Here is a 23,648-nt window from a genome sequence, read left to right as displayed (position 1 = left end):
CCCTGCATACCCGGAAACTGCGAGAGTAATCGCTGAAGAAACTTCATTGACTTTTGGTCTATCGTTAAGGTAGGAATTTTGTAACAATACATTTTTTTATTATACAATTTTTATGAATTTTTTTGGAGACACGGGTTTTGGAGATTTTTGTGTTTCGTTAAGATTGTGGTGTTAGGGATTCACTATGCGTAGAATTGTTACGCGTTGTATTCGCCATGCATCGAGTTCTCAACGCATTGAATTTTCCACGCGTTGTATTCTTCAAGTATAGAATTACTACGCGTGGTATTCTCTATGCGTTGTAATCGCCATGCGTCGTATTCTCTACGCGTTGTATTCTCTGCGCGCTGTATTCTCCACTCGTGGAATTACCACGCGTTGTATTCTTCACTCGTGGAATCACCACGCGTTGTATTCTCCACGCGCTGTAATCGCCACGCGTTGAATTCTCCATGCGTTGTATTCTCCACGCGTTGTATTCTCCACTCGTGGAATCACCACGCGTTGTATTCTCCACGCGCTGTAATCGCCACGCGTTGAATTTTCCACGCATTGTATTCTCCACGCGTTGTATTCTCCACGCGCTGTATTCTCCACTCGTGGAATCACCACGCGTTGTATTCTCCACGCGCTGTAATCGCCACGCGTTGTATTCTCTACGCGCTGTATTCTCCACTCGTAGAATCACCACGCGTTGTATACCCTACACCCCGTATTTTCCACGCATGATATTGCCACTCGCCCTCAAACTCAGTATATCAGCAACTGTACCAATCTATCACTACTCCCGCTCTACTACTACAATATAATTAAAGTGTACTATACCATCATGTCTATACTATCAATAACTAAAAAAAAATATAAAGAATGATCCTAAAATTTTCCATCGAAAAACTACATAAATTTTCCATACATATATTCCCACTTCAGTTCTCGAATTCGTAGATTCCTTCAGAGTTCAAAGTATCCTCGTTGACTATTTCATAACTCATTACGAAGTCATTACGTAAAAACCAAATCGTCCCCGTACTATTATACAACACATTGCCGAAATGTCTGACGGGTGAAACTTCATATACCACGTACCCAAATTTGTGTTCTATATTCATACACATCCTCGAACGAGAAACGAAATCAATGCATTGGTCAGAGAACACGACATTCAAACATGAATGACACGCTAAATTACGGTACAAGGATTTTACTTTTTTATTCCTTTTTGCAGCAGAGTTATTGAGATATTAGAACGATCTAGGTCTGCAGTCACTGTCACGAAGTCCTTTCTGGAAGTTGTAAGGAACACTCACGGTTTCAGTTTTCACGGAAAATTGGGTACAACAATGGATTATTTGGTTCGTAGTTAAAGATCTTTGTACAAAATTATATGGGTTGTTTCTTATAGGCAGAGGAATCAGCTGCACGCGAGAAGATAACGAGGAATTGCATAAGAATTGGTGGGACAGCAGATTGCGCAACAATTGTGTGTGCGGAGCAAATAAAAGTGAGTAGAAAGTGAAACAGTTGTCATCGAAGGAAAACGGTACTATTTATGGGTACTATCTTTATGTCTGAAGAGTTTAATTTTATCAAATTGTGGGATGGGGGAAAATTGGGAGGTAGGGAGATAGGGAGATAGGGAGATAGGGAGATAGGGAGATAGGGAGATAGGGAGATAGAAAGATAGGGAGATAGGGAGATAGGGAGATAGGGAGATAGGGAGATAAGGAGATAGGGAGATGGGAAATTGGGAGATTGGAAAACTGGGAGATTTGGAAATTGAGAGATTGGGAAATTGGAAGATTGGGAAATTGGGAAATTGGGAGATTGGGAAATTGGGAGATTGGGAAATTGGGAGATTGGGAAATTGGGAGATTGGGAAATTGGGAGATTGGGAAATTGGGAGATTGGGAAATTGGGATATTGGGAAATTGAGAGATTTGGAAATTGAGAGATTGGGAAATTGGAAGATTGGGAAATTGAGAGATTTGGAAATTGAGAGATTGGGAAACTGGGAAATTGGGAAATTGGGAAACTGGGAAATTGGGAAAGTGGGAAATTGGAAGATTGGGAAATTGGGAGATTGGGAAATTGGAAGATTGGGAAATTGGAAGATTGGGAAATTGAGAGATTTGGAAATTGAGAGATTGGGAAACTGGGAAATTGGGAAATTGGGAAAGTGGGAAATTGGGAAAGTGGGAAATTGGAAGATTGGGAAATTGGGAGATTGGGAAATTGGAAGATTGGGAAATTGGAAGATTGGGAAATTGGGAGATTGGGAAATTGGAAGATTGGGAAATTGGAAAAATGGAAAATTAAGAAATTGGGAAATTGGGAAATTGGGAGATTGGGAGATTGGGAGATTGGGAGATTGGGAAATTGGAAGATTGGGAAATTGAGAGATTTGGAAATTGAGAGATTGGGAAATTGGAAGATTTGGAAATTGGAAAAATGGAAAATTAAGAAATTGGGAAATTGGGAAATTGGGAAACTGGGAAATTGGAAATTCAGAAACTCCAAAAGTGAGAATACCAAAGAACTACAAAATGCTAAACTTAAATTAGCAAATCGGAAAATTGATAAATTAATAAACTCCCTTCATATGCAATCGAGTCAATCTAAAAGTTGAAAGGACCAATAAAAAGCGATCTATGAAGCGATCTGTGTTTGAAACACGTGGTCGCGTGACAGCGAACAGTGAAAGTGAAAGATCCTTGAGGCGAGCGTAACCCGGTCCACGTGCTTCTGTTTCAAACGTCAAGTATCAATTCTACCTAAGTGCGAGCTGCACGCACACTGCACGGTCTTTTCATCGCGAATAAATTCACTCGATCTTTACCACTATATGCACACATTTGAGTGTCATTATCTAACTTCTGAGTGAGTCAGTTTGTGAAGGTGTGACATTTGTTGGTTGAACTTATTTGGATGATGTCACTGGAATAATCATGGGTTGACTTGCTGTGTAATTAGAAGAAAGGAAGAAGGAGAGGACATTGAAGTCGACAGGTTTAGTGAGATATATCATTACATTTAATTAGTACCTTTATTTTTTTCATGTCGTTCATTATCGATTTGAATAAAACATAGGAAATGTAGAAATTGAGTTACCTGTCGAGGTTACCTGACACAAGGTTAAATAAAATACATAAATTACACATCAAAAATGGTCGTCTACTGGTCCAAAGTTCTGTAAGAGTTAAATGCATTTAACGATCGGTTCACCTTTCACGTGATCGCGTAATCGACAGAAATTCCTGCTCGATAACTCGTGAAACTTCCGTAGAAAGTTTCAGTTGCTGGTCCAGTGGTTTACACAAGCGTATGGTAGTGAAAAATGGTCATGTGTGTTAACTGAATCATTTTCCAATCTCGATAAGGGCAATAACAGTAAAGAATCAAATGTTTACACTTAAGACAACTAGAAAATTCCTATAACAAATGTATCAGACACGTATCATTTACACATATGATTGTTTCATATCGTTTAGAATTATTCTAAGCATTAACATAATATTAAGTATCGTGAGAATTCATTCGTAACGAACCATTATCAAGCATATTAATTTTCCAACCCGATCGGCAGCTTTGATTTCACCTTAATTGGTATTACGTGATGACTATCGATTACCTAATGCGTTCTAATAGTTCCTAATCATTGCAAAGGGCTGAAACGATCGAAACAGGTACATTTGCGGAATGTGGAAAAACTGGGTGACCTCGTGTTCGAATTCAGGTAACGCAACGCTTACTGCAAGTTTTATATTGCAGTCGCTGATTATTTTTGCTACATAGTTGCAAACTATTCTGATCATAGATAACTCTATAATATAATTGGAGATAATTCTGTAATTCGAAAATGGTAATTTTTTGTTGCATTGTTTATTACGGTATCAAACTCTTGATGTTCCAAAACTTTATCCCAAAATCTCAAAATCTCAATATCATAAACTCCTAAGCTCCTAAACTCCTAAGCTCCTAAACTCCTAAACTCTTAAACTTCTAAACTCCTAAACTCCTAAACTCCTAAACTCCTAAACTCCTAAACTTCTAAATTCCTAAATTTCTAAACTTCTAAACTTCTAAACTTCTAAATTCCTAAATTCCTAAACTTCCAAAGTCTAAAATTGCAGATTCGCAAAGCACCAAAACCCCTAATTTCCAAAGTCCCAGACTCCCAAAATCCCAAACTTCCAAGATCCCAAACTCCCAAAATCTCAAACTCCCAAAATCCCAAATTCCCAAGACTCCCAAAATCCCAAGATCCCAAACTCCCAAGATTCCAAACTCCCAAGATCCCAAACTCCCAAAATCCCAAACTCCCAAACTCCCAAGATCCCAAACTCCCAAGATTCCAAACTTCCAAGATCTCAAACTCCCAAAATCCCAAAATTTCAAGCTCCCAAGAATCCAAACTCCCAAGAATCGAAACTTCCAAGATCCCAAACTCCCAAGATCCCAAACTTCCAAGATCCCAAACTCCCAAGATCCCAAACTCCCAAAATCCCAAACTCCCAAAATCCCAAACTCCCAAGGTCCCAAACTCCCAAGATCTCAAAACTCCCAAAATCCCAAAATCCCAAAATCCCAAAATCCCAAAATCCCAAACTCTCAAGAATCCAAACTCCCAAGATCCCAAACTCCCAAAATCCCAAACTCTCAAGATCCCAAACTCCCAAAATCCCAAAATCCCAAACTCCCAAGGTCCCAAACTCCCAAGATCTCAAACTCCCAAAATCCCAAAATCCCAAAATCCCAAAATCCCAAGATCCCAAACCCCCAAAATCCCAAACTCCCAAACTCCCAAAATCCCAAAATCCCAAAATCCCAAACTCCCAAGATCCCAAACTCTCAAGATCCCTAACTCCCAAGATTCCAAACTCCCAAGAACCCAAAATCCCAAACTCCCAAAATCCCAAACTCCCAAAAATCCAAAAAGTAATTCCAACCATAAAATCCCACCATCCACAAAGCAACACACCATCACATCGACCAACGAAAGCCCAGTGTAGCCAGTATATCGCAATCGCAATTACATCGAAAACGATGACGAAAATCCAAGAACGATCGTTTCGAAAGTCCCGAAATATCGCCGCTAGTGAATTCCCTGCACGCGTCTTCTCGGAGGTCACGTCCGGTGAAAATGGAGCAGGAGACCAACCACTGGGCCAGGGACCCTCCACAGACTGAATTTCGATCGTTACTGACCAGTCGTTCTCCGTCTGCCTCCCGTTCCATCGAATCGCGTGTTTGATCGAACCTCGCGCACAGCTGCATCGCGTTAATCGATCATTTTTCAAGTGCGCTGGAAAGTGGAAACAGTGAAAGCGCGACGCTGATGCGCGGGTAAATCCTGTTTTTGAAATTTCCTCGTTTCGTTGTTCCTCGACGCACGCTTGACTGCCGTGCACACACGTGTTTCACACGAATGTGCTTGTGGGTGAATTTCCCGCGAGTCGATAGTTGGCCAATGGATGGTACGCTTTAAATCGAATCTCGAGTCGAATACGAATCGCCTTTAATCGCGTTTCCCATTTTCCTGGCGGGATTCTCGGCTTACGTGATGGGAATCACGCGAATACCGTGTACGATTAACTACTTATTTCGCGAGAAAATGGCCAACGCCTTCTGGCAATCGCGGTTCCATTAGTTCTTCGATTTCCTTCTTTCATTATGGTCGAACCGGTGGATCGAGTTCCTGGGACTTGCGCGCGAATTCATGGCACTGCAAGTATCTCGATTTTATTGTCATTCATTTCTTACCTTCTATTACAATCATTGTCAATTAATTATTAGTTAAAAGTGATCGTTACAATCAATTTCATATCCAAACTAGTTAATATCAAATTATTAATTAAAACTTTGGCTGCCAGTGACAACAATCAATTTCATATTCAAACTAGTTAATATCAAATTATTAATTAAAACTTTGGCTGCCAGTGACAAAAATCAATTTCATATTCAAACTAGTTAATATCAAATTATTAATTGAAACGTTGGCTGCCAGTGACAAAAATCAATTTCATATTCAAACTAGTTAATATCAAATTATTAATTGAAACGTTGGCTGCCAGTGACAAAAATCAATTTCATATCTAAACTAGTTAATATCAAATTATTAATTAAAACTTTGGCTGCCAGTGACAACAATCAATTTCATATTCAAACTAGTTAATATCAAATTATTAGTTGAAACTTTGGCTGCCAGTGACAAAAATCAATTTCATATTCAAACTAGTTAATGCTAAATTATTAATTGAAACTTTGGTTGCCAGTGACAACAATCAATTTCATATTCAAACTAGTTAATATCAAATTATTAATTAAAACTTTGGCTGCCAGTGACAAAAATCAATTTCATATTCAAACTAGTTAATATCAAATTATTAATTAAAACTTTGGCTGCCAGTGACAACAATCAATTTCATATTCAAACTAGTTAATATCAAATTATTAGTTGAAACTTTGGCTGCCAGTGACAAAAATCAATTTCATATCCAAACTAGTTAATATCAAATTATTAATTGAAACGTTGGCTGCCAGTGACAAAAATCAATTTCATACTCAAACTAGTTAATATCACGTATTAAATCAAATCAAAATTAAATGAATATTAAAGCAAGTTAACTAAAACACACAAGTTAGATAAAACACCCTAATTAAAAGTGTCACTTAAATGAGTGTCATTTAAATAGAATTACTGTGCCTATTGAAACACAGGAGCAGAATTACTGTCCCTGTTGAAACTCACGTGTTCAGACATACTTGTGTACCTTTTGCTTTCGCGTCATATCAGAACTCGACGATTAATAAAGAGCGTTTGATTACAGATGCAGGTGCCGCCGATTAATTTGTTCCTGACTGGCATATCGCTATTGTGTATCGTGCACCCCCTCCACAGCGACCCTCAGCCACCATACTGGATGAATTATGAAACGTACAATCCGGTGGATCGCCAATTGTATCCGCTGCATCACGTGCCAGAACTTCCACGATATCAATCGTCGATCGGTCATGAAGCACCTGTGACATACCAGCGACCACCCAGCTTAGAATTAAATTATCGAAGCTTGCCAAACACTGAAAGAGTACCTGAAACTGACCACCTACCATATAATTACTTTGGACCGAATCTTGAGAAACAAGAGGACTCGAAAGAGGTCGAGGAAAGTGATTCGAGAGAGGAGGAGATTTTGGAGAAGTTTAAAATACTTGATAAGTTGTTGTCTGAAGACTCGAACGAGAAGGACCTTGATACCAACGCGATTGGGGAGAAAATCATACCTGAAGAGTCGAAAAGGGTTGTTCGAGAGGTTCGAAAGCATAAACCAGGGTTCTTTTGGACCTTGGCGAGGGTCACGTTCGAAGTACGATTTCATTCTTTAGATTGAAATTCCATATCTATTATTACATATCAAATGTTATCTATTCAAACCATTACGTGTTATTTGCACGACAAACTGTAAATTTCTAATTTCAGACAATCAATGACACGTCATCAGCGATCAAACAGATCACCGAAATCATCAACAATAATATCGCACCCGACTCAGCCACCCAGGCTTCCATGACGAGTGCATTAACAGCCATTAATTCTACAAACACAACCGGAAACGCGACCAGTTCATCGATCACGACCACACCAAGACCTAGCATGAACTTCACGTTAACTAGAGGTAGCCTACAGAGATTAATCAGGAGAAACGTTCTGGGTCTCGTTAGACTGTTCAACATCGAGTGGAAGGATGCGTTGAACGTGAGACGAAGTTTTATCTTGTTGAGCAATTCAGAAAGTCAGTGATTACTGAAGTTCTTTAATTTTCCAGCAATCGGAGGTGAACGTGAAGGAGTTTCAAAAAGACTTGGGCAAACAGGTGGGCATGTACCTCCAAGACAATCCCAATGCCTACTGAAAAGGAACTACAAGATTAATTCATAGAAATCGATGTATATTTCGTTAGCTTGTAGCCAAAGACTTTTTACGACTTGGATTAAAACGTACATTCGAAACTTGAAACTTGTTGACTTAGAACTCAATCAACAACACTTAGAATCTAGGAAGAGTCTAACATAGAGAGTGTAACAGTGGATAAGTCACCTTTTATTTAGGGGATTTTTCATTTATCTATATTGTAGGAGAAGTATACTTTTAGTTCTCGGTTAGGTTCTCTCTAAACTCGACAAGAAAATTCAGTCATCCTAATACGAATCGAGCTCAAGGACGATTTGTTTCAAAACATCATCAGTTTGTATCTGGCCCACGTTACGTCACTTCGAAAGATCATCGCCCGAATATTTATGTAACAAAGCGACCCACGTACGGGTGATCAGGAAAACAGGTAGGTATCACGCGAATTCGAGAAGTCCGATTGCGGTGAGTAGAAAGCACCTTTGGCTGCTTTCGATTGGTCGGTGAGTGCTGTGAAATCTCTGACTCGCCCTTATATGTATGTGGATCACCGGAGTGGCGTGGATTCCTCTGAAAAATTGAACGGACGAGGTGCTTCTTGGAGCGTCTTTCGTTAACTGCATCGAGTGTCTGAAAGTCTTTGTCTGCAAGTATTGGTGAGTAGTATTATAGGTGAGCAATTTTTATTCTGAACTCTTTTCTGTTTTGCAATTTTGATGTCAACGAGCTTATAGCAAAACATGGATGCAGTGTAATCTTTTATTAATCAATTTACTGACTTACCTAGAATCTAACATAAACGTCAGTGAATCTTGCAAAGTGTTATTTCAGATCTGTTGACTCACCATTTGCATCTGTCTGTAGATTACCTCTTCAAAATATCTTCTTTCTATATTCCCTTGCTAGTGTCACTCCATCATAAATAGTAAAGAGCTACTTTCGAAGTTGCAAAAAGAAAAAAGATTTAATGTGTTTATTACGATTGCATATGCAGTCAGTTACATATTCAGGAGATGCACTTTTCAAACAGATTTTATAACAGTGATTCCGCCTACGTAACGCTCGGTGAAAGAAGCAAAGGAGGGGCTGACAGTGTGTACGAAGATTACGTGAAATAGAAAGGATCGGTGATCGAAAAGTATTGCGTGAAGATCGGTAAGTCTGAGGTTGTGATTGGTCGATCGTTGGCGTGGGATCTTGCAGTCACCCTTATAGATCCGTGGATCGAACATTTCTTGCAGTTTGTTGATCAAGAGGATCAAATCGAACGTGTCACTGAAATGTTGGGGAGAAAGTGCGTTGTGTTTGCTGCTTTGGTTTGCGTCGTTGCTTCGGAGGGGGTGAGTTTCATTTCTATTTCTATTTCGCACTTGTACCATTCTTAATTTCAATTTTTATTGTCGTTATATTTAATTATAGAGCAAAATTCTATTATACAAATCGATTTCAAAGGTAATCTAAGGAGTAGGTAATTTATTTTCAATCTTGTTGTTATTCGTATTGTAAGATTAACTGGTCGGTGTTGTTGATGAGCGTTGTCTACTGTTTCACATTTTAACAATTTGCGGAGCAATAATAATATTTAGAATTCTATATTAAACTTGAAGAAGGAAAAGATTTGATTTAGAACAGACAAGGGTAGTTGAATTTCAGATTTCGAAAGTAATTTGAACAAATCAAAATGTTAAACATAATTCCTCCTTTAAAAAGTTCAAAATAAAGAATTCCTAAACTATTTAGAAAATAAAGGAATACATTCTGAAAACAAAATGAAGGTTCAATCCCTCAACAGAAAATAAATTCCCAACAGAAGAAATTCAGTGCGAGATCGAAGACACAAGATACGATGACCTTTCGATCACCAGGCAGTAAATCATTTGACGTTCTTTATATGTAGTGAAATGTAAAAGTGAAAGTTGGCAAAGAACGTGGGTATACGAGCAGCTGAATCCCTGTGGGCATCGCCAAACTTTTAACCCGCATCTACGAATTTATAACCATGATTTCGTTATGTAGGCCTCCTTCTTTTGAAAGAGACACACCTGTCAAAAATTGTACATTTTATTGCAGATGCTTCACAGAATGAAACGACAGAATTATCCTGAACAAGGTGGTCAGGTGATAGACAAAATTTTTAATGTAAGACTTCTATGTTCTTTGTAGTTATATTAAATATATATACTTGTATTAAAATTAAATTTTATGCAATTTTAGATACCGATCACGGCCATCAGGCAGACAGCAGCAGCCGCTCAGTCATTCAGTCCGGAAAATTCGCAACTCGTCGACAGCGTTTTACAGGTACGGTATTTTATTCCATTTAGAATCTTATTATATTCTATTTATTCTATATAAACTATGTACTGCTAGCGGCAATATAAAGAGTGTCTATACATTTGTCTGTACATTTAAGATTCCCGTCTCAACCCTGGAAGCTGTCGGCAATTTAGTAAAAGCAACGTCAGGCCAAAGACGTCAAACGGATGACTTGCAACGCATACGACAGGAACGCAGAGAGAGAATAATAGCTCAAAGAGAACGACAAAGGGCGCAAAGAGAGCAACTGCAACAGCAACGTATAAAGCAACAGCAAATGAAGAAGACCTTCAAGACAAAGGATAAAGATCCGTTCGGTTTGAACAGCTTAACCTTCCTGGTTGGTAATCATGGGATTTTAGGTAGTATTCAAGGTGTTTTTGGTGGTCACGGTGGCCATGGGCATGGTGGTCATGGTGGGCATGGTGGGAATGGCGGTCATGGTGGTCATGGTAAATATTTGTATTTATGTAGATGATAGTAAAGGGTGCTATAGATTTCTAGTATTGCGTAACATCGCGTTGAATATCGACGCGTTAGGTATCGGCGCGTTGGATTTCCACCCATTGTGTTTCGATGCATTAGACTTCCACTTGTCGAACTTACCCGCGTTGAATATCGACGGATTCAATACCGACGCGTAAGATATCGACGCATTGGGTATCGACGCGTTAGGTATCGGCGCGTTGGATTTCTAAGCGTTGGATTTCCACGCGTTGGGTATCGACGCGTTAGGTATCGATGCGTTGGATTTCTAAGCGTTGGATTTCCACGCGTTGGATATCGACGCGTTAGGTATCGGCGCGTTGGATTTCTAAGCGTTGGATTTCCACGCGTTGGGTATCGACGCGTTGGATTTCTAAGCGTTGGATTTCCACGCGTTGGATATCGACGCGTTAGGTATCGACGCGTTGGATTTCTAAGCGTTGGATTTCCACGCGTTGGGTATCGACGCGTTGGATTTCTAAGCGTTGGATTTCCACGCGTTGGATATCGACGCGTTAGGTATCGGCGCGTTGGATTTCTAAGCGTTGGATTTCCACGCGTTGGATATCGACGCGTTAGGTATCGGCGCGTTGGATTTCTAAGCGTTGGATTTCCACGCGTTGGGTATCGACGCGTTGGATTTCTAAGCGTTGGATTTCCACGCGTTGGATATCGACGCGTTAGGTATCGGCGCGTTGGATTTCTAAGCGTTGAATTTCCATACGTTGGGTATCGACGCGTTAGGTATCGGCGCGTTGGATTTCTAAGCGTTAGATTTCCACGCGTTGGATTTCCACCGATTGTATTTCTATGCATTAGACTTCCACTCGTCGAATTTACCCGCGTTGAATATCGACGCGTTGAATACCGACGCGCTGGATATCGACGCGTTGGATACCGATGCGTGAGATATCGACGCGTGAGATATCGACGCGTTGGGTATCGACGCGTTGAGTATCGACGCGTTAGGTATCGGCGCGTTGGATTTCCACGCGTTGGATTTCCACCTATTGTATTTCTATGCATTACACCTCCACTCGTCGAACTTACCCGCGTTGAATACCGACGCATTGAACACCGACGCGTTGAATACCGACGCGTTGAACACCGACGCGTTGAATACCGACGCGTTAGATATCGCCGCGTTGGATACCGACGCGTTAGATTTCCACGCATCAAACTTCTGCGCGCCGTATTCTCTCTCGTCGAATCTCCAAGCGTTGTATTGATCACTATATTTATTTTACGGTAGTTTATTAAGGTGAGAGAGATCGTATTAGAAAATGAAATAGTATTTGGAATAATTAGCTGCGTGTCGTTTCTAGCGTTTCACCTTGGTATTAAATACCATCGTTCATCAAAATAGTTCATGATTTTTATTGCAAATTATTCGCACATGTAGCGTTGTTCTGCACCCATAGTTGCATGTATTTGTACTTCGATCCATGAATATCAAAAAATTTGTTCTAGGTCCCCTTGGAAGCCACGGAAGTCACGGAAGCACAAACAACCAAAACACCTACGAAGTCCACGAGAACGTAGAAGAAGACACGAACTACTCCTGGCACGGCATCACCGCTGGTTTCGGATCCCTCTACGGCTCTCGACCAACGCAAGCAGAGATTACCATACAAAACAAAATCGCTCCCAAAGACGACATATCGAACGGATACAAAATACAGCACAAAATTGCAAGTTCAAGAGACAGACCCAGATTCGAAGAAGATGCACCGCTGGAGAACAAAATTGCAGCCAAGAGCAACAGAATATCGTTTCAGTCTTGAAAGACAAGGCAATATTGTTAAGGCTAAAATCAAAAAACTGATAATGTACGTTGGCTTTCGTGTTCGTATGGAAATTAAAAAAAACAGTATTAGCACAGAATTATATAACGTGTGAACAATTTTACAGAGTCATCGTAACGCCGATAAGCTTAAGAGAATGAATCATTTCGTTACTGTTTATGCTCGGTAAAAATGTGGAGTGTTCGACGAAGGAAAATTGGAAAACATTATGATAACTATGGTAAACTTTCGTTTTATCTGGGACATTTGTTATATGCGGTGTGTGGTAAATGTTGGGTCTTCATGCGTTGGAGTTTAATGTTTGGGAAATTTATGAGGTGAATTTGTATGCAGTGGATCTCCAGTTATTGTATATTTACGCTTTAGGTATCGATGCGTTGGATATCGACGCGTTAGGTATCGACACGTTAGATTTCTACGCGTTGGGTATCGACGCGTTGGATTTCTACGCGTTGGACATCGATGCGTTGGATATCGGCGCGCTGGATTTCCACGCGTTGGATATCGGCGCGTTGGATTTCCACGCGTTACACTTCTACGAATTGTATTTCTACGCATTATAATTCCACTCGTCTAATTTATACACGTGGAGTAGCGACGCGTTGAATACCGACGCGTTGGATACCGACGCGATGGATACCGACGCATTGGGTATCGATGCGCTGGATGTCGACGAGTTGGATTTCTACGCGTTGGGTATCGATGCGTTGGATTTCTACGCGTTGGATATCGGCGCGTTGGATTTCCACGCGTTGGGTATGGATGCCTTGGATTTCCATGTGTTGGATATCGGCGCGTTGGATTTCCACGCATAGCATTTCCACGCATTGTATTTCTACGCATTAGAATTCGACTCGTCGAATTTACACACGCAGAGTAGCGACGCGTTAAATACCGACGCATTGGATATCGATGCGCTGCATATCGACGCGTTGGATTTCTACGCGTTGGATATCGGCGCGTTGGATTTCCACGCGTTGGGTATGGATGCCTTGGATTTCCATGCGTTGGATATCGGCGCGTTGGATTTCCACGCATTGCACTTCCACGCATTGTATTTCTACGCATTAGAATTCCACTCGTCGAATTTACACACGTGAAGTAGCGACGCGTTGAATACCGACGCGTTGGGTATTGATGCGCTGCATATCGACGCGTTGGATTTCTACGCGTTCGGTATCGATGCGTTGGATTTCTACGCGTTGGATACCGACGCGCTGGATACCGACGCGTTAGATATCGACGCGTTGGATATCGACGCGCTGGATACCGACGCGTTGAATACCGACGCGCTGGATACCGACGCGTTGGATACCGACGCGCTGCATACCGACGCGCGGGATATCAATGCATTGAATTTTCTCACATTAAACTTCAACGCGCCGTATTCTCTCTCGTCAAATCTCCACACATTGTACTTCCACACAGTACATTTCCATGCATTGTCTCTCCGACCACAAATTACCATGCATAGCATCTGCATGCATTAAATCTCCACGATGTATGACCACACATAAAATCGTCAGAAATCTTCCAACTCTGCAAATTTAAATTTGGACGCAATATCTTGCATAAGTATAATACTTATGTATTGCATAAAATTAAAGAATTTCCTGCCTCGATTGTATTAAATTTATAGCACTAATGACTTCCAACATGTTAATGAAAGGTATGCGAAAGTGAAGCAAACACAATGAGCAAGATTCATAATACTTATTGGAAATTATGATAAGATAACAGCAAAAGATATTATCAGTGTTTAAATTGCTTATGAATGCGCAGCGCAATTACTGTTTCTATATCTTAATGAAAGCGATTAATACGAGTTCTAAATGTGTTTTCGACTTTGATTTGTATCGCGAAAACACGTGTGCATGATTTATAGTTTCTGAGTGAGGTTCTCGAAAAATCTGCAAGGACAAGTTTGTACGGAAGTCACGAAAAATTTGTGAATTGACATGCGAGTCAACGCGATTGCTGTGAAAAATGCCCATATTATTCGAGCGTTACATCGTGGACGAAAAGGAACAGCACGTGTGCGCGTGCCGCTTTGAATTGAAATAAACTTCCTATTTCTTTGTCTAAAACGATCGTAACTTCTATCACCTTACGAATGCAAATATTTTGTGGAGACAATTTAATTTCTGCGGGTGGGAAATAAAATAAAGAACTTTGGGATTTTGGGATTTTGGACTTTGAGATGTTAGAAGCTAGGGACTTCGAAATCGTAGAACTATGAAACTTTGGGGCTTTTGAGATTTTTGGATTTTGGGATTTTGGTTCTTTAGAACTTCAAAATTTTTATAATTTGGAACCGTGGAAGTTTGGGATTTTAGAAACTGGGGAAATCTGAGAAACACTGAACTTGGAAGACCTTAGAAGATATTCAGAAATTTTCGCAACAGCATACCTCACAAAATATGATTCATAGTGAATCCAGTAATTTTCTATAGTACCCTTTCCTAAACGTTCCATGCACTCATTTATTTTCAGCGGTGACACAGAGAAAAGAAATTTCCATAACCTGATTAATATTTCAAGGAACCAGGAAAAGCAGGTTTGTATTTGACCATGAGATAGTTTTGACGTTCATTTTAATGACGTTTCCACGAAATAGTCAATGTCTGCTGAGTAAGAAGAATGACTGGTGTTTTACAGAAATGATATTGATGACGTTAGTAGAAACGAGATCAAAATGATGATAAAAAAAAGTAATTGGATGCAGATATATGAAGTTAATCTTGTTTCTTCTTTTTTTCCATGTTTGTCTGAATGTTATCCACAATTTGTCTGAATACCAAGTTGTTATGACTGGCTCTACAGCTTACGGGTCTGGGGAAAATCTTGACGTTAGTCAATTTTTTACTTCGTCAATTTTTCAATTTGTTAATTTGTCAATTTGTCAATTATTCAATTTGTCAATTATTCTATTTGTCAATTATTCAATTTGTCAATTATTCAATTTGTCAATTATTCAATTTGCCAATTATTCAATTTGTCAATTATTCAATTTGTCAATTATTCAATTTGTCAATTATTCAATTTGTCAATTATTCAATTTGTCAATTATTCAATTTGTCAATTATTCAATTTGTCAATTATTCAATTTGCCAATTATTCAATTTGTCAATTATTCAATTTGTCAATTATTCAATTTGTCTATTATTAAATTTGTCTATTATTAAATTTGTCAATTATTCAATTTGTCAATTATTCAATTTGTCAATTTGTCAATTTTTCAATTTTTCAATTTTTCAATTATTCAACAAGTCAATTTGTCAATTTTTCAATTATTCAATTTTTCAATTTTTCAATTCTCCAGCTAGTCAATTTGTCAATTCGTCAATATATAAATTTCAACTAAAGTTGTTACAAAGATGATCTAAAATACACCAAAGTATTGAAAACATCCTCCCCACGCTCATAAATATTTATAAATTTAACACCAAATTCTGATCCATACACAATTAATGTTTTCTTCCGAGATCCACATATTGCCCAGTCATCCTGACTGACAGACTAAAAATACCGTTAAATCGACAACCTTTCACTGGCGTATATTTTATTAATTCAAATCAAAGCCACTGGCGATTATGATTACTGTTAAGTTCATTGTACCCGAACTAGAGTTAGACGCAGCTACGAAATTCTCTTCGAGAAAAGAATCTTTAGAGTACAAAATAATTTTCTCTATAAACTAGCCGATTGAATTGTTCGCATGAATCATTTAACCTTGCGTACGTGGCAGTTTACGTGCGTCTGCTCGGATATTATAATTCAGGAATAATTTGCAACGAGACAAAATAATTACCGTATTGGCTGAAATTGCAGGCATCAGTGACGTCTTCGTGCATAAAAACGAAGTTGCATGTGTGATTAGTCTTAGAGTCGCTTCATCTTTTTAATTTAACACTGACTATAAATAAATAGAATTATAAAATAAATTGTACGGAGATCCGAGTACAAAATATAATTGAGGAAGTTTGATACTATCATAAAGAAAATGACAAATATTAACAAAAATTAATTACAAGCTCTAAACCCTAAATTGACTGTAAATGTGTATTCTTCTTAGAAAACTCCACACATTCCAAGAATTCCAAAAATTCCGAAGTTCTACTTTTGTAAGAGTGAAAAAATTCCAAAGTCCCAAAGTTCAAAAGTTCCAAAAATTCCAAAGTCCTAAAATTCCAAAGTCCAAAAATCCCAAAAGTCCCAAACTCCTAAACTTCCAAAATCCCAAAGTCCAAAAATTCCAAAAATTCCAAAGTCCAAAAATCCCAAAAGTCCCAAACTCCTAAACTTCCAAAATTCCAAAGTCCAAAAATCCCAAAAGTCCCAAACTCCTAAACTTCCAAAATTCCAAAGTCCAAAAATCCCAAAAGTCCCAAACTCCTAAACTTCCAAAATTCCAAAGTCCAAAAGTTCCTAAAACTCCAAAGTCCAAAAATCCCAAAAGTCCCAAACTCCTAAACCTCCAAAATCCCAAAGTCCAAAAGTTCCAAAAATTCCAAAGTCCTAAAACTCCAAAATCCAAAAATCCCAAAAATCCCAAACTCCTAAACTTCCAAAGTTCCAAAAATTCCAAAGTTCCAAAAATTTTGAAGTCCTAAAACTCCAAAGTCCAAAAGTCCCAAATCTCCAAATCTCCAAAATCCTACCGCGTGCAATTTCTTTTCCATGAACGACCATGAACTCTTCATTTCACGCCATTTGCGAACAAACTAACGACGCAGAACGACCTTGACCCCCACAATCATAGTACATTCAATGCACAATCGTGCGATTCAACGATAAGTTCCCAGTCAGTCACGAAGTAACCGCGACTGACCGGACAACTTCTTCTTCTTTTCAAAGGCTACGTCAGACAACTTTATCCCTTCCCGCTGGGCAAAGCAGAGAGATGCCTTCGAGGTCTTTTTAGAAAACGCTAGTAAACCGTGGGGCGGCTCGAGGTGCTAGTCAGTTGATCGAAAGATGCTGTGCAGCAAGGTTGTTGTGCTTCTCCTTGTTTGTCTCTTCGCCATTGTGCGCGGAATGCCGCAAAATGGCGGCAACGGCCAGGATTCTTCCGGGGTGAGTTTCTTTTTAAAATACTCTTTGTTTGCCGTTCTCTTTGTTCGAAGACTTATTGTCTTTTCCTGATACTCGCAAATTTCAAAGGTAATTTGAAAGCTAATTCGGGTTTGATGGACAACGTAATAGCTATATTTGGATTTTGGATATTTGCTTTTTTTCTGCTAAGTCCAGTGATAAGTAACAAATATTTGCACATGAATATGGACTTTTTGACTGCAAGGTCTTTGACTTTTTTTGATTTTAAGAGATGCTTGCAGAATTAATTAAGTGCTAATTAAGTAAACTAGTGAATTTTAAGGTTTTCAATAACTAAATTGTAAAATCTGTTCTATAATTAAATTATAAAAAGTGGTATTTATGAAGGAATCAATCTTTTGGAAAAAAGTAGTAGCACTATACACTTTACTGATTAATCTAACTGCTAAGTAAACTGACAATTATCAAATTACAAACTAAACCGACTATGATCAAATTACAAAGTGAACTAATAATAAGTTTCAAATTATAAAATTCTAATTGCTGGAACAGCAGGTGAACAAAAAAGTGTCTACATAAAAGAAAGGAACTGCAGTGGAAAACGGTTAGGTAATTTTCAAACGCAACCACGCGAAGAGAAAGGCTGGCGGAAGTATTCGTCCATAGAGTATGCACATCTAGACGATCATGTGCAACAATCGTTGCAATTAATAGATACGAATTGATCAGCAAGGTCATGGCCACTTCATAAATAGTAAACATCTACAATGTATCGAGCTACAATTTAGCAAGTCATCGAACTAATTTTTCCAAACATATTGCTTACAAATAGGTTGCAGCTTATCGTGCCACGTGTTAAGCAATTTACATCGATGACTTACGTTTAATGCACAAATATTGAAGTGTTGTAAAGTATTTCAAAGTAGCTTTCGGTGGTCGTTGAATTTCTACGCGTTGGGTATCGACGCGTTGGATATCGGCACGTTGGGTATCGACGCATTGGATATCGGCGCGTTGGGTATCGGCGCGTTGGATTTCCACGCGTTGGATATCGGCGCATTACATTTCCACGCGTTGGATATCGGCGCGTTGGATTTCCACGTGTTGGATATCGGCGCGTTGGATTTCCACGCGATGGATATCAGCGCGTTGGATTTCCACGCGTTGGGTATCGACGCGTTGGATTTCCACGTGTTGGATATCGGCGCGTTGGATTTCCACGCGATGGATATCGGCGCGTTAGATATCGACGCGTTGGATATCGGCGCGTTGGATTTCCACGCGTTGGATATCGACGCGTTGGATATCGGCGCGTTGGGTATCGACGCGTTAGATATCGGCGCGATGGATTTCCACGCGTTGGGTATCGACGCGTTGGATATCGGCGCGTTAGATATCGACGCCTTGGATATCGGCGCGTTGGATTTCCACGCGTTGGGTATCGACGCGTTGGATATCGGCGCGTTGGATTTCCACGCGTTGGATATCGGCGCGTTGCATATTGTATAAAACTCTCTCTCTCAATATAAAAACTCAAATTTCGCAAAGAGCGTACAGTTCTCGAGTAAAGCATCGACTTCACGTATATCCTTAATGACACCATACATTTTTACCAGAACAAAGCTACAACAGTCATATTTCTCCGAATCGTGACGAAATCTTCCATCCATCGAGGTCGATTTCTCCCATATTTTCGATATGTAATTAATAGAAAGTAATATTGAAGATATTAAACTGGTTACGTAACAATTTTGCAGCTACCATTCATTCAATTCACCAACGGAGGTATCAGATTCAATTTCGGAGGCTATCACGCGGCTGCCGGATTAGGAGGACTTCTTGGAGGCGCCAAAGCAGGGGGTGGACTCCATGCTAGCGTTGGAACACCATGGGGTGCACATGCAGGAGCTGGTTTGGGTGGAGCTCTCGGTGGTGACGACGCGACTGCTGGTTAGTATATCACTAATTACCACTTTAAATAGGAATAGCACTCAGTTAAGTGTTTCGTCACCTGGCAGTGTAGTCTAACAAGTTATATCAGCATTGAATAGACACTGCAATTGCGACACGCTGAATTGCAATGCGATGAATTAAATTATGGAATGCAATGCATAGACGGGAAACTGTAGAGCGTCTAACAGTGCTATATTGAAATGTACTGCGTTTAATTGTAACGCAAATTATATTCAGACGAAATGTAAGGTGTAGTTTGGGTCGAATTGTGAGGGGTTACAAATGTGTACTCGACAAGATGCTTTAAGTATGAACGTCTTGAATTGCAACGCTTTGAATATCAACGTTGTATGTGCAAGCGTTGAATAGTAGCGTGACAAATTACAATGCATTGAATAGTAGCGTGACAAATTGCAACGCGTTGCACTGCGGCGCTCCCTATTGCTACAAGTTGAATTGCGACGTGTTGAATTTCGCTTGGAACTGTAATGCTTTGAACTGCGGCGCGCCGAAGTGCAATGCGCTGAATTAAGGCGCATGGAGTTACGGTGCGCCGAGTTACACTGTGTCGAATTGCAACGCGTCAAATTTCAGCGCATGGGGTTGCAACGTATTGAACTCGCAATGCATCGAATTGTCAACGTATTGAGTTTGCGGTGCGTTGAATTTGCTGAGCGTCAAATTTGCTGCGCGTCGAATTTGCTGCGCGTCGAATTTGCAATGCGTTGAATTTGCTACGCTTTGAATTTGTAGCGCATTGAATTTGCAACGAGGCGAATTTACTATGCGTTGAATTTGCTACGCGTCGAGTTTGCTGAGCGTCAAATTTACAGCGCGTCGAATTTGCTACGCGTAGAATTTACGGCGCGTCGAATTTGCTACGCGTAGAATTTGCGGTGCGTCGAATTTGCAATACGCTGAATTTGCTACGCGTCGAGTTTACAAAGCGTCGAATTTGCAACGCATTGAATTTGTCACGCGTTCAACTTGCTACGCGTTGAATTTGCAGCGCGTCGAATTTGCAGCGCTTCAAGTTCGCAGCGCGTCATATTTGCTACGCGTGGAATTTACTATGCGTCGAATTTTCTATGCACCGAATTTGCTACGCGTAGAATTTGCTACGCGTAGAATTTGCGGCGCGTCGAATTTGCTACGCGTAGAATTTGCGGTGCGTCGAATTTGCAATGCGTTGAATTTGCTACGCGTTGAATTTGCAGCGCGTTGAATTTGCAGCGCGTTGAATTTGCAATGTGTCGAATTTGCGTCGTGTTGAATTTGCAATGCGTCGAATTTTCCACGCGTCGAATTTGCGGTGCATCGAATTTGCTACGCGTCAAATTTGCAGCACGTCAAATTTGCAATACTCCGACATACAACCCACTGAATTTGCTATTCATCGTCTTTACGATCCACGAACCCATATCTCTCATCTTTAAATCACTAAAAAGTCAATTTTTCAACAGGAGGAGGTCTCTACGCCAGAGCAGGTCTCGGACACGGAAGATCGGAAGTAGGAGCCGGTCTAGGCGGTCTTCTAGACGGAAGTGGAAGATCGGCAACCCCAGCCAGTGGTGGTTTATACGCCGGTGCAAAAGTGGGTGACCATGGTGTTGGAGTATCTACAAGTGGAAGTACTGGATCGAATAATCCAAATGAACCCAGTACCTCAAACGCACAAAATGGAGGAAACCCAAGCAAAGGTACAAGCAACATCCAAATCATTTCTCACGGTGGAAAAAAACAGCATAAAATAAAGCAGGTATATTGGTTACTTCCGTCTTTAGACGGTATTGCGACGTGATTGACTTTCAAGGATGAATTTTTTAGGCACTGGCCGAGGAAGCAGGATCGACCGAGACTTCTAAACAAGTTGTGCCCGCGGCGAGCAAAGAGGTAAATGACTCGAAATGATCTAAAGGATCTGCCGGTCTGTTTAAACCAGTGGCTTTTTATGCGTTTGTTACCGACCTTGTTATGTTTATTTGCCATGGAAATACGAGTTCCACGCTTTGCTCAATTTTAATTTTAGTGTACATTTATAGAATACTTATATAATGTAATTGATATAATAATAAAATTGTTTATTTCGTTCCTTTGTCTTTTGTAATAAAGAATTATACTTTATCAACGAGTGTGACAGGTAATTTAACAATGACATCAAAGTGAAAAAAATATTTTGTTACGCGAAATACGAAGAACAAATTTGAGGTACAAAAACGAGACAAATTTTTTAAGGCCACGACGTAGAAATAATTTCTTACCAAATTATGTTAGGAACGTGATGTACACCCCGTCCAAACACCCCCAGCAGCAGCCAGTGTTTTCAACCCCCTTTCCGCGATTCCAGTTCCGCAAACAGTTGTGGGTGGTGCAATATTGGAGGCACCCTTAGTTCCTCCTTTACCCAACCAAGTCAACGAAGTTGTGCAACTTGGTAAGATGACAACTTTTCTTGATTAAATTAAGATAACTAATCCGATACATTTTCCAGAGCAACGTCCTCATCGAGTAAAGTTCGGACGACCCTTATGGAGAGTCAGGAAACGAGTTTGGGGACCCACTAAGTACATCACCATAAATTCATCCGTGGAGTCTCAAGAAACTCCTCAGAAAAAGGACCGAAAACGTCGTCAGGTGCCAATGTATACCTCAAATAGACCCATGTTGGATAAAAATGGCGTACCCATAGAAAATGACAATGGTGATCATTTCTTCGACGATATTTTTAAGGTATATAAAAATAGTATTTATACATGTTAGATATTTTTTAGAAAAGAGAACCGTTCCCAATTAAGGTGCTGGGGTAAGTGCCGAGAGGTCAAACTCAGTCCTCTTATCAAAGACATCCTTGCCTCACTGCTACGTGGCCAGATCCTCAAGGAACAACGTTCCTATTCAACTAAGCAATTCAATAACAAACTATCTATCCTTTTCTACAATATCAAAAACTAACAAAACACAAAGTCCTGTGACATCTGATGACCATACGACTCCAAGTCAATAGCCATCGCCTCACTTGGACTCTCATAGACTACGTTTCCATCGAGGGTTCAAATCGGGTCAGAGTCGGGTTAGAGTCGGGTTGGGGTGAGCGCTTTTACGGTGGAAACACCAAAGGTTTAGTTGAACTCTACCCTACAAAATTTTAGGGTAGCGTTCAATTGAGGTTCGGTGGAAACGACAAAAGTCGAGTTCATGTTGCCAACATAACAAATCCAAATTGCATTGTGTATCACATGCTGTATTAATCGGTGTAGAAGAGGTTATTATTACTTTTTGTCGGCGATCTTGTAATCTGAAAAATAATTTTTGTATGTTATTTTGATATTGTAAAATTAATATTGCTCAGCTTTACATGTCAGAATATGGTAGTTGACTTTGTGCAGTTGGTAATGTTCAATCCTGCTGCAACTCCAACCCGCGACTCAAACCCGACTCTGACCCGATTTGAACCCTCGATGGAAACTTAGTCATAAACAACCTTCCGCTCAGACTACACGCAGTCTATCCCTATCATAAATGGTTCAAAGGCAAAATAGCGCAGGCTAATTGCCCTCGATGATCCTCCAAAATACGTTGACGCTGACATACACTAACCCCTTGCACTATTTTGAGTCTTGTGACGCACTTCAATGACCAATTTTACTTGCATTAACGCACTTCAATTTGGAGTTCAATTTGCGTAGTCAATGACTGATACCAAATTGATATAACATTTTAACATTCCTCGCCTGTTTTAATATTGTGTAATTAGTTCTGACTGACTGACAAATCATAGTGCAATGGTTTTGTGGTATTCTTTAATTCTAATTCAAGCAATTCCTTTCAGATACCGATTTCGACGTTGGGTGCTGTCAACGACTTCTTAAAGAACAATGCCTCTTAACAATATTGTTAAATTATTTTATCTAGTTTAGTGGTAAAATCGTACTTATCTTGTATACATATTTTTTTAGAGATTTCTTAAATAAATTTGTTAAACGTAAACGAGGTTTCGCTTTTTAATAAAAGTACTGACTTATCAAAGTGAAATACAAAAAGTTCACTTATTGTAAGGTGCATTTCAACAGTGCAGTTCAACTGTGTATCCAAGACGCGTGAAAGTATAGCGCACCAAAATGCAGCGC

General features: G+C 39.8%; 3 protein-coding genes across 3 annotated transcripts; all 3 read left to right on the top strand.

Annotated features, from left to right (window-relative positions):
- Positions 1–1,296: 1,296 nt before the first annotated feature.
- Positions 1,297–8,014, top strand: LOC100883581 (uncharacterized). Its single transcript, XM_076537701.1, has 5 exons — positions 1,297–1,332; positions 1,403–1,501; positions 6,828–7,364; positions 7,478–7,753; positions 7,824–8,014. Exons 3-5 carry the CDS (start codon positions 6,828–6,830, stop codon positions 7,908–7,910), a joined length of 900 nt encoding a protein of 299 aa, XP_076393816.1. The 5' UTR covers positions 1,297–1,332; positions 1,403–1,501; the 3' UTR covers positions 7,911–8,014.
- A 116-nt stretch (positions 8,015–8,130) lies between these two features.
- On the top strand, positions 8,131–14,600 carry LOC100876722 (uncharacterized). The gene is made up of 7 exons (XM_012282980.2): positions 8,131–8,562; positions 8,937–9,061; positions 9,148–9,246; positions 9,977–10,045; positions 10,121–10,207; positions 10,320–10,674; positions 12,179–14,600. The coding sequence occupies exons 3-7, from the start codon at positions 9,187–9,189 to the stop codon at positions 12,490–12,492; spliced, it is 885 nt and encodes a 294-aa protein (XP_012138370.2). The 5' UTR covers positions 8,131–8,562; positions 8,937–9,061; positions 9,148–9,186; the 3' UTR covers positions 12,493–14,600.
- A 2,724-nt stretch (positions 14,601–17,324) lies between these two features.
- LOC100883691 (uncharacterized) lies at positions 17,325–23,508 on the top strand. Its single transcript, XM_076537935.1, has 7 exons — positions 17,325–17,589; positions 19,326–19,518; positions 20,985–21,280; positions 21,349–21,414; positions 21,796–21,955; positions 22,013–22,251; positions 23,351–23,508. Exons 1-7 carry the CDS (start codon positions 17,491–17,493, stop codon positions 23,405–23,407), a joined length of 1,110 nt encoding a protein of 369 aa, XP_076394050.1. The 5' UTR covers positions 17,325–17,490; the 3' UTR covers positions 23,408–23,508.
- Positions 23,509–23,648: the final 140 nt, after the last annotated feature.

This window comes from Megachile rotundata, chromosome 12, assembly GCF_050947335.1.
Source record: "Megachile rotundata isolate GNS110a chromosome 12, iyMegRotu1, whole genome shotgun sequence".
NCBI classification, from domain to species: Eukaryota; Metazoa; Arthropoda; class Insecta; order Hymenoptera; family Megachilidae; genus Megachile; species Megachile rotundata.
This window is presented reverse-complemented; position numbering and strand designations above follow the sequence as displayed.

What these genes read in the sequence shown, in the direction of transcription:
- LOC100883581 (XM_076537701.1), top strand. Translation starts at nt 6,828, where the DNA reads ATGCAGGTGCCGCCGATTAATTTGTTCCTGACTGGCATATCGCTATTG. An exon ending in TGGCGAGGGTCACGTTCGAA is followed by an intron (nt 7,365 to 7,477) that starts GTACGATTTCAT and finishes TTCTAATTTCAG; the next exon opens with ACAATCAATGACACGTCATC. An exon ending in AGTGGAAGGATGCGTTGAAC is followed by an intron (nt 7,754 to 7,823) that starts GTGAGACGAAGT and finishes TTAATTTTCCAG; the next exon opens with CAATCGGAGGTGAACGTGAA.
- LOC100876722 (XM_012282980.2), top strand. Translation starts at nt 9,187, where the DNA reads ATGTTGGGGAGAAAGTGCGTTGTGTTTGCTGCTTTGGTTTGCGTCGTT. An exon ending in TGATAGACAAAATTTTTAAT is followed by an intron (nt 10,046 to 10,120) that starts GTAAGACTTCTA and finishes ATGCAATTTTAG; the next exon opens with ATACCGATCACGGCCATCAG. An exon ending in TCGTCGACAGCGTTTTACAG is followed by an intron (nt 10,208 to 10,319) that starts GTACGGTATTTT and finishes TGTACATTTAAG; the next exon opens with ATTCCCGTCTCAACCCTGGA.
- LOC100883691 (XM_076537935.1), top strand. Translation starts at nt 17,491, where the DNA reads ATGCTGTGCAGCAAGGTTGTTGTGCTTCTCCTTGTTTGTCTCTTCGCC. An exon ending in ACGGCCAGGATTCTTCCGGG is followed by an intron (nt 17,590 to 19,325) that starts GTGAGTTTCTTT and finishes ACAATTTTGCAG; the next exon opens with CTACCATTCATTCAATTCAC. An exon ending in AACAGCATAAAATAAAGCAG is followed by an intron (nt 21,281 to 21,348) that starts GTATATTGGTTA and finishes TGAATTTTTTAG; the next exon opens with GCACTGGCCGAGGAAGCAGG.